General features: G+C 41.3%; 1 protein-coding gene across 13 annotated transcripts in view; it reads left to right on the forward strand.

Moving 5' to 3' along the window:
• LOC122996546 (adhesion G protein-coupled receptor A1) overlaps nucleotides 1–18,350 on the forward strand; it is a 181,645-nt gene that overhangs the window by 5,608 nt on the left and 157,687 nt on the right. For 2 of the 13 annotated variants that reach the window (XM_044372030.1, XM_044372031.1), the window contains exon 1: nucleotides 14,322–15,074. The exons of 1 other annotated variant lie outside the window; for it this stretch is intronic. In XM_044372030.1, the coding sequence (XP_044227965.1) occupies nucleotides 14,857–15,074 (218 nt within the window). In that variant the 5' untranslated portion in view covers nucleotides 14,322–14,856. Of the gene's footprint in view, nucleotides 1–4,811; nucleotides 4,959–5,080; nucleotides 5,382–9,319; nucleotides 12,130–12,588; nucleotides 12,706–14,321; nucleotides 15,075–18,350 lie in introns of those variants that run through there. 10 more of the 13 variants (XM_044372033.1, XM_044372032.1, XM_044372034.1 and 7 more) reach the window with 10 other exon arrangements.

Genomic DNA, 18,350 nt, shown 5'->3' on the forward strand with positions numbered 1-18,350 from the left:
GCGCAGCTTTTTTGTGCCACAGCGCTAGATTCGGTGGTACATGTGATGGATTGCAAAGAAGTACTCATCCGTCATAAACTGAACTAAAGCTTTCAGAGTCTGTGCCAGTGGCAGATAGTGAAACGACTGAAATGCTGATGGAAAAACTGCTTCCAATGTATTTATCCTCTTCAGCACAAATAAAAAGGAAAAGGAGATGATGGATATAATAGAAGCTACATAGCTTCTCCACAGGCTCCTTTGTTTGTAATAATCAAACCAAGCTATCATAATTATTTTGACAACGCTGTACTGATCGGAGTTTCGGTTGTCATATCCTTGATACTAATGAAGAGATCTTTCTTTGAGATATTGCACTGACGCTACTACTCTGCCGTTGGCTTAAGAAACACAATTTTATGATGAAATATGTGACTAAATCTTTTGCTTTCACTCAGAGCATATGTCATATTTGAAGCGAAAATACCTAAAAACACATGTTTCCTTTTTAAATCTCGTCCACCCACATGTGTTCTGACCCAGAGAAACAAATCCGTCATCACTTCCATGTTGGCTGTGTCACCATCCACTGTCGCCATCTAGACAGCAATCTAAGTGAAATTTGGCAGCCGCTGGGCTGCGCTCGCCGCACCTCGCTGAATCATGATGTATGATGTTTACATAGCCATAAAATCCCCTCCAGAACTGCAATGCTCACTGCTTCCCCTAATTAAGAGCAAGTAGATATAAACACGGACGCAACCTCACACAGTGCAGGCAAACACGTGCGCACACTGACAAGCGAGCAGATACACAATTATAAGTGCATGACTTAACATTCGTATAGACAAACAGGAGGTTAAGCACACTCATAGACATCTGGATCTCTAAGCAGCACATGATGCACTTAGAGAAAATACATACAGACATACACTCACATAATATATTATGTTACTCATATTGCTGTAGGCAATGGAAAAGGTAGATATCAGACTCAGCAAGTGTCAGGTTTCCAGTCTATAAATGGGAATGTATTCAGATGAGACAGATGTCTCCCCTGGTACTCTTTATGCTCCAACACATAATATGAAGTTATTGATCAATATAAATCCTCTAATATTCCCTCTCAAATAATACTACCTGCTGTCTCTTCAGTTCATTATACAGGAATGCAGGCGTCTGGGGACAGTAAAAGCAGGGTCAGTGTAGTATTTATATGTAGGGGGGGGGGGGGGGCGGGAAGATGTTAAGAGAGCTATGATTTTAATGTCAAAGCTTGCAGTGCAATGTGTGTGCTGCACAAACACCTGGTGCAGACGTGTCTTCTCACACACACACACATACACACACACACACACACACTCAAAGGAATAAGTCCAGTTGAAGAGCAGCCCTCTCTAGATTAACTTGTCACTGAAGTTGAGGGCCACAGTCCTCAGGGGTTGTCTTATCCCTGGACAGATTGGCCTGCTAGCTGCTCCTTGTTATTTAGTGGGCTCTTATCTGCCACTCTGGACCCAGGCACTATCTCCAACACGCTGCAAAAAAAAATGTACTTGAAGCAGCATTCAATCTCAAAGCCTTAATTGGAAAGGAGTGATGTCTTTTTCAGTAGGGCACAAAAAAGAATCAAACTGAATTTTAGAAATTCATTCTATACTGTATTAGAAACAACAAAGATTTTCATGTCGCAAAACTATTTCTTTGTTCTTATTTAGTGGAAAGAAATCTGTCTGAAGTGTCTCCACAGCCAACATGTTCCAGATGTGTTCATTTCAACTGATTTTAAATGGAATGTTAATCAACATGATTAATTATATGAAAGTGGATATTGTTACAATATGTTTATGTAATTCAACTGCAAAATTCAACCATTTATTTACCTATTAGGTAAATATTTACACCATTTATCCATTATGATTCCAACTATGTAGCCATTACTTTAAGCAAACTATTTAAACCATTTCCATTACTTTAGGTATTTCAACCATTTGTCAATTACTTTAGCTAAGTATTTCAACAATTACTTTAAGGAGTATCAGCCATCAAGCATACTTTTAAACTAGCTAACTATTTAATCCATTACTTGAAGTGATCTATTTTAGCCATGTAATGAAGCTGGCTCAATATGCCAACATACATTTCAAAATCTAATTGTAATTTATACATTCCCTAATCTTTCCACATATACACACTGGTTAAAGCAGAAGTGCCCACTCCATGGTGCTTTCATGCACCACAGAGTGAAGTACATCTCCTCCCAGCCCAGAGAGTCACGAGAGCCTGATGGATGATAACAAACCAACAACCACTGACTTGGAAAACTGTCAACCACAACCTTGCTGGAAACTGACAGGTGTCTAAAAGCACATGCATGACTGAAGCAAAGTAATAACATTTCAATGAGTCTGTAAGGTCAGGCTGTTTTGCCAATCCCATAGGCTTACAGGTGAGGATTAAATAAATATAATAAAATGAAAAAAATAAACTGTGGAAAGACTTGAAAGAGGCAGTTGCTACCATCCATGGACTGGAATTATCCAGTAGTAGGAGAGTTATCAGTCTTCTAGGAAGGTGCCCATGTAGATGTCAAAACAACATTTAAGCAGAACAGATCTATTTACAAGAGGTAGTGGTGGTGAATATAGCTGAGGGAAGGAGTCTGAGATTTATATCAAACACATATCAAGACAGATTAGAAATCTCTTTGGATTTTATTTATTCAGACACTTAGGATCAGTGATGACTCACATTTGCAACCGGACTTCATTTTTCTAACTAATGTGAATCAGCAACTTCTGTGAGATACAGACACAGGGAGTTGCAGGAGGACTGAATATCTGGCTGTTTAACAATGACTGCTTGTGAGCCCTCGTCACAGGTTCAACACTTACTCATAATGAAATCACCACATACTGTTGGTTGACTGTACCTGCACTCCAGAACGACTCACACTGACGTTTCCAGAACGACTCATAGGAGTGTTTTCTAATATGCTGCTTCTATTGGCAGTAATTGATGTTTTATGGTGTGACAAGGCTGTGGTTAATGTCTGGTTAGGTTTAGACACGAAAACCACTTGGCTATAGTTAGGGAAAGATCGTGGTTTGGGTTAAAATGATCACTTGGAATGTGGTGTGGGTTAAAGTTACTTCCTTTATGTTAACCTTGCAACCTTTGTTGTCATGGCAACAGTAAATACCACGACGATTGAAGTTACAGTTTTTAAAAACTGTCCCGACTCACAGTTGGAAACGTGACACTCACGGTTGGAAGTGGGAAACAAACAGAGGTCTCCTGCAGCTAAGTCCATCCGCCCATCACACCTCCTCCTAATATGAAAATGTATCACCTTATATCAACGACATCTGAACGTACTGAACAGGACATTTTACATTTAAAAAGTAAACTTGTCAGTCCTCTCTGGTGGACAAACTATGAAATGAGTCTGTAACTTTGTTTCTGTATTATCTCAAACAAATCTTGGCAGAAATTGCAGTACTGTAATTCCCAAGCACTTATTAGCTGACCGCATATATCAGTGCATTCAAATCTCCTAAAGGAAATGAATAAAACTCGCTGCGGCTTCAGCGGTAATAAAGCTTTAACAAATAATAATGATTATTTAAGAGAAATGTAATATTTTCATGAAATGTAGCTCAGTATCTCTGTCATTAGGTCTTTTTATTACAACATTCCAGACTGAACTTTGTATTTACATTCACATTATTTACAGTAGTTTGTATAGAGATAAAATTGTTTAGACCATTCAAGGATAAATGTGGTTTGACATTCAACAGATGCAATTAGAAAATTGTCAAAACACATTTTTCATAGCGATTACCAACCCATGACAGAAGCAACTGGCTGTTGTTTAGTTATTATCTCTCATGACTCATATGTCTGGGCTAAAGTCTGCTGTTCTTCTTATAGTTTTCCTCTAATTGTAAGTTGTGTTTTTCTTGGTGGACTGAACGCAGCCCGAGACTTGATTGGGATGTTACTGGCCCACTCTCTTGTCGGCTCAGCTCTGCCTGCGTTCTCAACACAATGACAGGATGTGATGTCACACAGTGCCAGTCTCCCGTCTGTGCCAGGGCCCTGTTGGCATTTGGGGAGCAGCGGTGACCAGTTACCCACAAATAAAGAATCTATAGAGAGTTCACTCTCACACACACACCCAGATGGAAAGAAAATAAGGGGTCAGATGGTTTATTTCCGTCCGCATTTAGAGTGTGTGGGTACTCCTCTGTGAATGTCCTTGTAAAAATTCAGTAGACTGTTTATTTTTGAATTGACGTGAATTTTGTTGAATGAAAGGAGATCAAGTGGGCTCATTTGGTGTATTGGATGCTGAATTGGTTTTTTCCACTGGAGGTTCTGAGAATAGCTTGACCCCTTCGTGACTGACCAGCAGGCACATTAGACATGTCAAGCCTCTTTGAAGATAAATCCTGTTGGACTGTCTCCTTGGAGACTCGGGGATAGACAGCGTGGAAAGTAAAATTAGGAAAAAGCTTTTTCTCAAGCTTAAAAAAGAGTTCTACGCTACGGGGAGTGCAATTTTGACCGGCGAATAGCGCGTCAGCTAATTCTCTAAGGTAAGCTACCTGTTGGCTCTCGACAACCAATAGTAGTGCCGCTCTGCTCATGGCCAGAGCCGAGATCCTGCAACACCAGCACCACGAGTGACGCTAGGGAATCAGGGTCAACATTTTGCTTGGCAAGTTTCCAGTGTCATGAACTAAAGGGAGTGAAAGGGAAGGGAATGGAATGAGCAGGGGGGGAAAAAAGAGAACAGGAAAAAGAGCTAATATTTTTAACTCCTGCAGTGCGTCACAGAGATGTATGGACCCGTCTGCTGAGGATAATGGTGGCCAGAAAGAGGAGTATCCTCAGCCAGGATCTTTCATCACCCTCTGATGTCATTCGCAACTTACGGCTTGCCTCAGGTTATGTCTCCATGATGTCCATAAGAGGTAGTAAATAACTCCTTCGTCTATTTTTGTAGCCCTATTTTTTATAGCTTTTCTCTTCTATGTACATATACAAAAGAGACTGAGATGCTGAGCGTGTGCGTGTGTGTGTGTGTGTGTTTGAGTGAGCCGTTCGCTGTGCAGACTGTTGATTCAGCTGGAGCCTCCTGAATGCCTGACAGCCAACTGACATCCTCTGTCACTGGGCGCCGGTGCGCAATCATGACTCAATAAGCCCAGGAAATCAGGGGAGAGCAAGAGAGTGAAAACACACATCAGGGCCAAGCAGAGCGGAGAGCAGCGGAGCAGAGGTTAGCCGGCCTCGGGGGTTTGAGGGCTCTGGCGCTGCAGCTTCGAGTTACATCCATCTTGTTCCAGGACCTCCCTGGAGAGTACAGTATGTGTGAACATGAGAAACCCTTTGGGGTGAGTTGACTTTATCTGCTCTCCATAGGAACATACTGCTCTACAAATCTCAAACGCACGCAGTGACGAAGTATTTGGTCGAAATTAAGTTACAATAAGACCGGAGTTTGACTTTTTGGCATGTGTTTCCTCACACAGAAATTATTATGCCATAGAGGTGTAATTTCTGTGAAAGTGACAGGTTAAATCAGCTAAAAGGAAAGAGAAAGGTGCTGCACTCTGGCTGTGTTTTGTTGCCCAGCCTGCAGTCACTGCTCTCTGCACAACTGGGCGCCCCGGTGGGCTAATTGTTAAGGTGCATGCTATGTAACCGCGACAGCTACGGTTGTACTCCCGGCTGTGGGACCCTTGTTGCATGCTATTCTCCTCTCATGTACTTCTCTCTCTCTCTCCCTGTGTTTTCTGTCTTTCTCCACTGACAATAATACTGTCAAATGAAGGCAAAAACTGTTATCTAGCCAGTGAGATCGCCACAACTAACTTTAGCTAAGGCTAAAATGTAATTTACTTATTGCCTTTCCCTATTTGTAATTGAAAACTATGTACTTTGACGAACCGACATCTTCAAATTCAGTTTCCTTCTGCATAACTGCTGTAAATACCTAGCTAAACTTCAGTTAAAGCAGCAATAACTGCCATCTCAGTTTGTGAAACCAGTGGAAGTCACTTGGTGTGGTTAAACTACCGACAGTAAACTTAAAATAAATGTTTCATATGAACTTAAATATAAATGTTAATAGAAGATGGACCAGCACACACTTACAAAACAAAGATCGTGTCCTTATAAACCATCTAATGATACAATAAAAGTTAAAGTAAAAAAAACTAGTTCCAATGACCAGTAAAGCTTAGATAACACATTTTGTTGGTTAGGTATCATGGAGATTCTATGGCAACGAGTCATGGTTGCAAAATCAGCCTACAAGGCCTAAAATGAAAGCATACAAGCATTTCTGTTGCTTTCTGCCTTGCAGAGCAACATAGAAAGCATTGCAGGACATCATCAGGTGCATGGTCCCTCCCTCTGTAGAAAGGAAAAAAAAAAAAAGGAAACTGAAGAGACTGTTTTTCCAAAGAGTACCCATCTGTTGAAGCAGCTCCATTCCCTCCTCCATTAACGCCAAATGCTCTCTGAGTACAGGACTGAATTAGGATTAATTTTCCTGTGTAAGGTTAAAAAAAAAAAAAAAAAAAAGTATTTTATGAGCTTGTCTGTGAGAAATATGTTTATTTCAAACCTCCACTATTAATATTAAAAATTTCAATGAGGGCAGGGAAAGGGTGCTAGGCTTGATAATTCCAGTGAAAACCAGTCGTAAAAACCCCAGCAGTCTCTCGGAGGCCCTCTGCTACCGCATCCAAAATTTGGGGGGACTGCGATCTTTATTGCCTCATGACAGTTGTGTAATTAAGGTAATAAATTCCCTGCTTATTCATGTGTTAAACTTATGCAGCTATTTTCACAGTCAACTTGTTCATAACGTGTTGAGAGATAATATTTAACTGAAACCCTGTCTGTTCTCATATATATGTGCTTATATAGATATATTTTGCAGAGTGAGGAGAATTAATTGACACGAACAATAAAATAAAAAACTTGGCTGAAATTCTTGCTGTATTTCAGTCAATAAAACATGTCAGTGGTCTGGTAAGTGAAGAATGAAGCCCTGTATTCCAGACATGGGTCAATAGCAAGTGCAAATTAGTATATGGAGACAGATGGGTGGAGATTTCCTGCAAAAAGATACTGAAATGAGACTGTTTAGACTCAGAGAAAAGTACTTGAGAATGATTTTTGTACATTTTCTGTGGGTGACAACATGCTTAACACTGTCTGGATTTTCCCAGTTTGGTAAATCCTAACCATCTGGCACTTCATCTAGTCAAAATGAATTATTCAAAGTCTGCTATTACCTGTAGTCGGTTGCCAAATATCCAACACATGTTGAGTGTAGTGATCAGGGATAGCCTAGAACATCATCCAGTTTCTGTGCTGGAAGGATTTTTACTCTGCTCTGCCAGTTTGGATGATTCTCGTTGGTACAGTATATTGTCATGTTGTGTTTCTGTTGACCCTTGCCAAGAGGTAAAATTGTATAACAGCTCCTCTGCTTTTCAGCTCCTCTGCAGAATTTGTCACTGATACACTTGTTTACTGCAACAAACCGTCTAGATTTTCTTAGAGAAGCCCTCAAGATTTATTGAGACCAGCTGTTCAAGGCTATCGGCCTCTGAGACTGCTCCACGTATGACCCTCTGGTTTCTGAGGCCACGGTTTCTTCTCTCGGCGATGCCAGCCGCGCCCCTCCCCCTTGTGCCCACAGCCCGCTGCATCCTCCCAGTCTTTGCTGTGGTGAAACAGCGGTGGAACATTCTGCGGCGAGGCAGAGCCACACGAGCCAAATAAGCGGTTTCGACCAATTAAAGAGTGTTTTGAGCTCAGGGTTTGGTTTTGATGGCAGACTGAAGGGTTCGTGAAAGTGTGAAAGCATTTGGTGGGATGGAATGGTCAGACACAGACAGGGGGGGAAAAGGGCCACCAATATATCCGGACCATGAAGTGTCCATGAGAATGTGTCACTAAAAAGCCCAGAGTTGCTTCACTCTCTTGGCGAGCCGTCCCTTGGTGAGGCAGGGCTTAGCTGGAGGTTCATGCGGTGAGCGACATATGCTTTCTTTATTTCCTCCCATCCATCCTCTTTGATGCGGACGGGAAACAGAAAAGAGATGTTTCTGTATGAAGGCCATGTTGAGGATCAGTGGATTTGCAATGAATTAAGGACGGTTTAAAAAAAGGCACCACTCACTGGACTGTAGTGCGAGCGGGGATGAACTGGGGCCTCGATATACTCGCATCAAAGTGTCCAGCTGTAAGCCTCTCACAGCAGCTATGAAGATGTCTCCAGAATGAGCCAAAGCGTGTCTTTTTAATAGAGAGGGGCGGCAGAGAGATAAAGAGAGATCCACAGACAGGCGTGAAATATCTGCCGTGGGAGAGCTTCAGTGCTGACTCTGTGATGACCTATCTCACCACTGAGAACAAGTAGCAATTATGCTGCAGAAATGGGCATGATACACCAGTCTATGGGAGCCCTGCCTGTTACCCCTTGCTATTCTAAGTTTACAGCTAGCGGGGTCAGAGTTCACATGCAAGCTGCCCCTCAGGGCTGTTTTTGGATTCATCCTTTCTAACAATACATCATTGTTTGAAATAAGTCATAAATAGATTCTGGCAATATATGCTCATTTTAAGCATGTTTTTGTTCCTCTGTTTCCTGTTAATTGTTTGAACCATAAACAGCAAAAAGCAAGTGAGCCAGTGTATGAAACTCCCATCAGTTTTTTGTACCTCATTTTTTAAAAGAAAAGTACAATATACTTTAGTTTCTACCTTTTCCCAATAGGGCCCAGTATTGTCTTTTAATTCCCATATCCATGATTGAATCTCACCAGTGGGACTGTTTGGTTTATGCTTCATTCAGTGGCTCTGTCTGTGTGTCTGTGTTTGTGTGTGTGTGTGTGTATGCATGTATGCATCCTGCCTTTTCCCAGCTCTCTGAATTGCACACAACCCCAGAATAACTCAGATGACAAATAAAGGGCAGCAGGCAAATGTTTTTTTAATATATGGCTGCAAAAAATGTCAATAGAAATAAATCTGTTAGTCCGGTCTTAAAATCTTATTTATCTTTAAAAAGCGAAAAAAAAAAGCCACAGGAATAAATATCCTTACACCCCGAGGATCAGCAAGATGTGTTACGAAATATTTTGACTTGTTTTAAAAGAGAACCGAGATGAGCTCAAAGGTGCGAGTGAATTTTGTGCACCCTGCCGGCAGATTGTTTTCAATGTTTTGTTTTATAAGAAATCTTATTTTAAGACTGGAAACATGATAAAATGACTTGTTGAAATAGTTTTTTTTTTTTTTCTTTTTGCAGTGCCCTTCTCCTCTGCCAGGAAACGTTCCCATGGTACTTCATCTCCTCATTTGGTCCCTGCTCACGCAGGCCGGATTATGGATGGAGACTAGAATACTTATAAGGCCAAGTTCACTGCTGCACCACAGACAGAGCTGGGCTACGTATCCCTCTGTCTCTCCACCAATACTGAGTGTCAAAGCAACAAAATAAAAGCCACAGTAAACTTCCTTAGAGTATTCCCAGTCCAAATAGCTTTTATTCGTGTCAAACTTATTGTTGAGGATCGGCAGAAGGGAGCAGAGCGACCTCCATCAACACTAATGATGACAAATGAGCAGGCCGATGAAATTTCATGATGATCTCATTGCGATGTGAAAACAAGAGAGAGGAGTTTATGTGCAGCGTGTTTATGAGACTTTAGAGGAAACAGTGATTACAAATGAATATACCCGACTTATTGTCCGCAGCCTTCCTTGAAAACAATATGGTGAAAAAGTTGTCATATACCCCGTTTGTGAATGAGGTGAAAATGACATCTGGTTGTGATGCAATGCGCATTTTCTCAAGCAAATAAAAGTGGAAGGAGGAAGGCTGTGGAGGCAATAGCAAATCCACATTCTCATAAAGGGGCCTCAAAAGATTAATTTCAGTAGTCTCTGTTTAGATCATTAAACATACTGAAGTCCTTGTGCTGTACCCTGGTGGTTGGTAGCCAGTGGGTCCACCCTGCCGCTGTAGGAACACTAACACGCCAGCTCACACCACATCGTCCTCTCGTTCTCAAGTTTAAAAGTAGCACTGGTTTCCCAAATCCTCTTGGCACCTTTTTTACTGTAAATGTTAGTTTATTGATGGTAAATTCATCCCAAGACCCCTTTTTAAACAGGAAAAGGAGCCCATATTCTCCAGCGGATAAATGGAATTAGACTTTTATACTGTGTTGTTGTTGTACTCGTTAGAATTAGCATGATCACTGGCTCAAATGCTAACCGCTCACAGAGATGCCGGTTAATGCACTCTCCTTTGCTCTCTATAAAATGATAGAAAAGTACTTTCTATATAAATCTGACTTGATTTGACTTGACTATTCTTGACCAAACTCCTCTGGGCCTTAAGCTGGTTGAGAGCCATCGGCTCATGTTGGTGTTCACTGTGTCACAACAATACATGTAAGATGTGCCCGGTTGAATTTCATCAAACTTCCAGAAGCACATGTTCATACGTGGAAAAGAAGGATTGTGTATATATGCTGATTAAATGTCTGACTAACAGAGAGACTGATAGGTCATGACCTTTTGGGATTTTGACATGAACCTGCCTCACTTCTCATAGCCCAAGTCACCAAATGGACAGTAAATACACTGTTTACACTCTGCAATTACACACAAATGACATAACTGACTCTAATACTGTTTTAAACATATTTAAATCTGCTATAATAGATTATTTGGGGCACTTGAGGGCAACACAATACACAAGTAAACACAGCATCGACAGTTATCACTTAGTAAAGTTGATATGGTGAATGTGCTAGCTAACAGTTGCCTGTTTACACATCCAGCAGAGACAGAGCAACATTAGCATTGATGCGGAGTCATGTTTGTAACCATCTAGCCAACGTAAGTCCAACATTCACTCTCTTTTTAGCTCTGTGTGGAATATCTGACTCTTTAGCTGCTAAATGCACCACTATGTTGACCAGCTAGTTGCTAACTTTAGCTGTTTGCCTTTTGGTGCTGGTCAGGTAGTGTTCAGTGGGTTTTTCGAGTTTTTTTTTGGTTTGTTTTCACTGGAAACAGCTGCATTCTGTGGCTAAAAATGGCGCTGGCGAGAGAAGTGGTAGGGAACCAAAACAGTAAAGTTGCAGCCGGAAAAAACCAAAACAAAGGAATGCTGAGGTGAGCTGCAGATTCAGGTGATTCTCTTTGGGTTTGTCACAATAAGCATCACCTATACTCATTTGATTAATTGTTTAAATAAAAGGTTAGATTAGAGCAGCTTTAAATTTGACTGTTTTAAGCAACAAATATAAGATAGCAGGATTTAGTATTTCTACCCTGACACTTATAACCAGGCAGGCTTTGACTAACTTTACAGACAATACAGTTAGACAGTTAAACGAATTAATAAAATGAAAACTGGAAATATAAACTGAGACGGAGTATTTGGCTACAGGGATTTAGATTTATGACCTCAGTATTTGTAAAATCCTGGCTACAACCTATCAGTACAGGCCTAACAGGTTCACATAAAAACAATGACATATACAAAATATATAAAAACACCATTGCTCTTTAGGTGCAATTTCAAATAATTTAACATGACATCAACTGTGAAGTGAAAAGTGTATTTTTACTTCGTTTGCAATTATATATGACACTGTTATACAAAAGAAAACCTTTACATGCAGACTTGATGATATTTACACATAGAAAATGGAAAATTTGACAGAAACAGAAAACAATAAGTGCACAAAGAGCATGTGGTTTAAGTTCACATGTAGGTTTTTGTGCAGACATTTCAACCTCAGCTGCCTTCCTTCAGGGGAAAACACAGAGGGAGCGTTACGGTATCATTTTACTTTTTCACACCCTACAGATAACACTATTATTAATGATTGCACCATGAAACCCAAAAACCACCTGCCAGATTTGCTAAAGCCAAAACAACAGTTCTCACCTTCTTTTTGCACAGCTATATCAGCGACGAGATGGGAACTCCATAAAAGCAGAATAAGTTGAAATGCCGAGAGCCTTTCTCTCAAAAGTCATGGAGTAATAATGAGAGTCTGTCATCCTGCTGTACCCTGGCCTCTTCAAGTGGAGCAGGTAAATATTTAGTGAGGACTGTGATTGCTGCCGGCCATGGCCTATTCATCTCTGTCACCAAGTAATAATGGAGAGCCGTGAACACTAATGTGAAAGAGGGAAAACATGCTAACATGCTCTGCAGAGAGCGACTGTTTGCATTGCTTCAGTACAATTGACTCCATCCCTCCATTGTGCGCTAATGAGTCTTTATCTTGTGTTAACACTGCGCGCAAGTGTTGTTTTAACGACAATGTTTGTGTTTTCATCAACTGTAAAGCATTTTATAGTTCAAATAATGTTGTTTGTGCTGATTAGTGATCCCATTCAAAAGGGGTTGTCGGTGTGAAAATACCGCCCCTGCCAAAAAGAAAACCTTTATAGAACAGACTCATGTACATGTGGTTCTGTTTTCCATTAAGAGCATACAAGTAGCTCAGTGAACAGTCATGGCTCACATCCAAGGAAATGTTTCTGCAGGCTCCATTAAAGATGGATCACTTCAAATTGTGATGTCAGCTACACCGGGTGACTTTCCTATTGGCTTCCCAGGGGTCAGCTGGCGGGAAGATCCTCCTCTGCACTTACAGCCACGAGGTAAATATACATCTGTGTAAACAAGCGTGAGTGACAGTCCAAGGGGGCGTCATGGGAGCACAATAAGGAGGGAATAAGGCCTCCATATGTGTATAAACACAGAGGGGAGGGATGTGTCCTGCCCTGTGTAGCCTGCTCCTGTAGAGAGAAATGGAGTCATGTTTGCCTGTCAGACAGAAGAAAAGGGAACACGGGCTGCTTGCAGGGTCAGTGGGAGCGGCTTCAAATCCTCCTTTGTGCTCTTGGGCCTGCGTCGGAGACAATGCGGATAATGAGGGAGGAATTTGGCACAGGGTGAAGCGGGCGCGTACACACACACACACACACACACAGGGGAAGCACCTCGCCCCGGCCCCGGGGAGCCCAACCAGCCAGCTGTCTCAGCTTCTGTCTCCCCGGGGCAAGACGCTCTATACACACGATCCACCATCAGGAGATGTGATTGATGTCACTGGGTACATTTCATTGTGTGGGCTGTTCAAACTCTCCATCCTCTGATAAGAATAAGTCTAAATTCTAGGATCACTTGTGAGACATCAGATTACATTGTCTGTTTTCTGTGTCAAGAGGGATCAAGTGGCAGAATAGTGTTAATGAAAGCCGAAGCTGTATTTTTTTTTACTGTAATTAAACCTTTCAGTCAACCTGTTTCATACACAGACACATTTATTTTCAAGTCACAATCACAAAGTCACATAAAGACATGTCAAAGACAACTAAAACACTCATTTTTTCCTTTTTTTTAAAACCATTTTTGAAAGGTTTTAAGTTCTGCTGTAACAAAGCAAGCCATTAATCATCTGCACGAGCCCAGCATTGTGTTACTTTCTCAATCTGGTCACTTTCCAACTCATATTCTTTATTTATTGCCATCATTGAAATGGATGTCGGGTTTTACAAGTGTGTCCTTTGCTCATAAAGTGCCCAGTGCCTGCAGCGGCTTCTCACTGCAGCTAATCAAAGCAGTGCAATATGGATTTTCATACATTTACATGACGGTGCAGTTCACTGTAAAACATTCTTTTAGTTTTAGGATATAACACAAATCTTATTATGGGGGATTATAGGAAAAAAAGATCATGATCTAGTTAAAGTTCTTGTGGTGATTCAGAAGTTATTTGGGGTTTAGATCATTTTCAGTTTGTGTACAGGCCTCAGTAAATGGATACAAACAGTTTCTTCGCAGCTGTTCCCCAGTAAATAAAGAGAATAAAACAAACAGCAACACTTTTCATCACGCAGTGTAAATGTTTGTGTTTGAGAATTCATGCCTGGCACACATGCAGTGCATACTGCTGCAGATCCCAAAGACAGGCCCACATACCTCTATGGACTCTTGGAGGTGGCACAGTAGAAAAAATGTTTAATTTTATCGTTTTTCTGCCAGTGATTACTGTCTGAATCATAGAATTTTTTTACTCCCACACGCTCTTGCTTCCAAGGAAATAAAAAATATGTTGTAAGACTGCAAGGAAACGATTTTTTCAAGTGTGATTTAGTGATATCAGATGTTATCGGATGTCTGCGGCCTCTTGCACAGCATCTATTAGGGGTCCCTAACATAAAAAGTTTAGAAGCCCACGGTGGAGCCTGCCAGGACTCGGCGGGGAGGGACTTTCTGGACACTGCATGCGCAAAACAAGTCCAAGGGCGCAAGAAGTGGATGATGAGAGTGAATGACAACACGGCATGCGGTAGCTCAGAGAGGAGAGGATATTTTTGGTGGATCAAAAGGGACGATTTTTCATCTCAAACACACATTTGATTAAAGCTGCCCCTCGGAAAGGATGTGGCGCAGTAAAGTTTATCCGGACTTACAAAGCGCGCCGGTGGAAGTTTTCCCTACGCATGCAACAGCAGAGGAGACAGTTTGGAGGATTTATAATCGCAAAGAATGGCAAAGATAACGCGCTCTACACCGCTGACGTTTCTCTTTTCTCTTGGGTTTATAAAAAGCAAAAGTAGCGCGGAAAGTTTACATCTCGTGGTAACGCAGCAGGTGACCAACGCGGCATGAGATCTGTAGCTGCAGCTCGATCACAGGCTGTACTTTAATGCGATTGAAGGCAATGTGAAATGGTCCCGACTTGTCACAGAGTCTGGGAGGACATAACTTGAGAGGAGCGTGCGTTTCAAAAATCACAGTCCACCATGAGAGCGCTGAGTTTACTGTGCGTAATAGTCGCGCTGTGGCAGTCCAGCCTGAGCAACAGAAACTGTCCGGACCTGATTGTTGACAGCTGTCACTGCTCGGCTGAGAGGTCCAAGGAGCTGAGCAGGCAGCACGTCCGCGTCAAAGTTGTATGTGATGATGTGGACTTGATGGACACCCTGCAGCCCAGTTTCCTACCCAACAGAACCGTTTCCTTGTAAGTAGGCTCCGTTAGCTGCTTCATACCACTGACAACACCTTCTAATAAGGGGGTTCACGTGTGACCCAGGGACCCCAGCCAACTTTTCATTTTCTGTTGATTCAAATACTCATATTGGGATACTTTCCTGTGGATGGAAATTTGGCTGGGGGGACCTGGAGCTTTCTAAAGTGCCCCCGGAGATCCATAAATCCCAGTTTAGGGACCTGAATGCATGAGCAAGAACATTAAGTGTTATAAATTGATTCCACAAGGTTAAACCGCTTTGACACGATTCATCAGTAAGTCTGGATAAAACGAGTTTTAGAAGGATGCCACACATCAAAAATGAAATCAATAAACTACAGTTTATATTTCTTATATAGGGACACTGTATTGATACCATAAAAGATTTGAAAAACACCATAAGGTCACTAAACTCACCCAACTTACCACTTCAATGATATTATAGAAATACTGCAAAAATCAACTTAACACTCAATAACACTGTAAGTTCCTATGGAGATTATATTTTTCTGTACTTATTAGCTTAAATAAATTGAAATGCTATTTTGTCATGGTACAACATGACAAACAGAACCTTTAAGGCTGCAAGTATTGATAATTTAATTTATGGTTTATTTTGTTGATTAGTTTTTAATAAAAATTGTACAGATGGACTGTTTTAGGCTATAAAACATCAGAAATGTGACTATCAGAAAATAGTTAAAAATGCTGATCCTAAGTTTCCACAGCTGAAGATGACTTCTTGAAATTGCATGTTTTGTCTGAGCAACAGTCTGTAAAAGGTAATTATTTTATAAAAATATAAGACCAAAAAAGCTGCAAATTCTCATGTTTGAGAAGCAGAGAATGCTTGACATTTTTGTTTTATGAATGAATTTAGCAATTATTAGAGTTGTTGGCCATCCATTTCCTGTCAATTGAATAATCAACTAATTGTTTCAGCACTTGGCATCTTGGTTGAATACGAGTTGTGATGCTTTTTAAAAACCAAATACCATCAAACAGAATTTCATTATACCATACATACACATTTGATGTGTTTAATCCCATAATCATATATCACTGTCTATACTGCAAAAGTCAGCAAAAGCAACATGAGGACTAAAACCTGTAACTGCATCAGTCATCCTTGTAAAAATGATTCATCAATGTGTTTTTGGAGCCTTTGTGGTCCCTAGAACCCGCTTTTGAGAACCACTGTCCCCGTGTAAAGATACATTGAAGCCTCACCTGTCTTCTGACTAAGTGTTGTTACACATCTGCATAAATCTTTTACCTTCCCCTGCGTTCTTTAGGGACATTATTTGCATTGCATTCAAAGTTATTCAAACATAGGTGTTGCGCTTCGAATGGGACTTTGAGAAACCTCTCTTAGTATTCATCTGCGCTCTCTTGTAGATGAAATAGTGCTGCAAACACTAGAGGGGTTGATAACTCTCTCCACACGTTCCCTCTCTCTCTCTGCAGGTGCGCAGATTGACTGATAGATTAATAGACTGTTTTATTCCCGGAAACTTGAGGTGTGCCTTCACAGTGTAAAAGCAAATACTAATGTAAAGGCCCTTGACGAGTTACAGCCGACCACTCATTCTGTACTACGAACACCAGTTGATTAATGGTAGCACTTTGCTTACTGCAATTTATCTGGAGTGGTGTTTGCTTCTGTGTAGGCAGGGTTGCTTTTGTTCATTTAAGTGGAGAATGGTTAAAGGCTTTGTTTTGTTTTCAACATTCGTCAAAGTGGTGCTGCTTTGTCGCTTGCAGGCACTAATGAAGTTTGATTCTTAAGTGGTCTATATAGATAAATAATGCTACCACTTGCCATTTTCCTTAAAAGTATACACTAAGTATCAAACTAACTGGATGCAGCTTGAAGTGTCTCTCCCAGAATGACATCTTTTCTCTAGCTGAGGAAGTTTAGGTAGTGTGTTCACTGTGTTATGATTACACCATTCCTCATTCAGTCCTATTTCTCGGTAAACTAAATCCTACAGCGGAGCTCTAGCTGGCCAGGAAGCAGTTTTCCTGCGTTAGGAAGTGTGACCTTTGTCAGGCTGAAATGGCCTCCCTGCTCGCTCTTTTGTTTAGATGTGCTGTGCAAATAAACAGATATATCAAGGGAAGTATGCACATACCGATCTCTCCCACTGTAGACTGCCCAACAAATCTCTCAAATGTCTCCTCTCATTTTCTCCTGATCTCACCACCTACGTGGACAATGAGCTTCTTGTAGAGCCATTTCCTCAATGACAACTCAAGCAAAGTGTGTCACGTTCAAGTATACTAACCCAGATTCAAATGCCATCTCTAATTAAAGGCACAGATTGGGATTTGTTGTTTTTCTTTTTGCCTTTTATTATTGTATCTATAAAATGTTTATGAGGAATGAACCCTGCAATAATGCAGTGCCTTGCAAATACCCAAGAAAAACAACTTAACAAGCAAATGAAAGAACATTAGCATAAATAAGAGAGATGAAAATAAGCTGTATGCAAGAGTGTGTCAGTAACTCTCTGTGCAGCAGAACACCCTCGATTAACACCTCAGCCTGTTTTACTTATCTTCCATGAGGGGGGGACCGGGAGTCGAGGACTTTGGAGCTTGGCCTGACAGCTCCTTTGACCTTGAGACCTATCTGGTGTAATCATTTCAACGCTGCCAAGCAGCACAGGCACGGTCTCTCTGCAGAGAGAAGCAGCAGAGATTGCAGTCGACACCTGTCTCAGGCAGTGCTCTAACAGGAGGACACACCACTTGTCCAGGGGGAGAGAAGAGACAGACTGTGCAAGAGGCAAGGGGATGGAGTGAAGATGGAAGATAGACATAGAGAGGCGGTGAAAGAGCCATTAGAGAAATAGAGGGAGTGACAAAGAGGATGCTGGGAAGCTGGGGATGGGAAGTGTTTGGTAAAATGTCACTTGATCGCTGAGACCAAGGCTGATTGAGATGATGTGACTGCCACAAGCGGAGTGTTTGGACAGGGAGGCGCTTGTTGCTCAGTCACAGCTGATTGTAACTGAGCCTCTGAATCTCCTCACTGTTGGAAATTGCATGAAAAGAGATGCACACTGTGCACTTACATAACTTGAAACTTATAAAGTTTGTACTACTGCTGCTGCTGTTGTTTTCCCTCTTGCTGAGCTGTTGTGTTGCCACCAGGCCTGGGTCACATAGCATTTGCATATTATTCTGACTATTTATTTTTACCTGCTGTGTAGCCCAATGTGTGGGGTTTAAATTGACTTTCAAATATTGTCTCGGCAAATG

Source organism: Thunnus albacares, chromosome 14 (assembly GCF_914725855.1).
Source record: "Thunnus albacares chromosome 14, fThuAlb1.1, whole genome shotgun sequence".
Lineage (NCBI taxonomy): Eukaryota > Metazoa > Chordata > Actinopteri > Scombriformes > Scombridae > Thunnus > Thunnus albacares.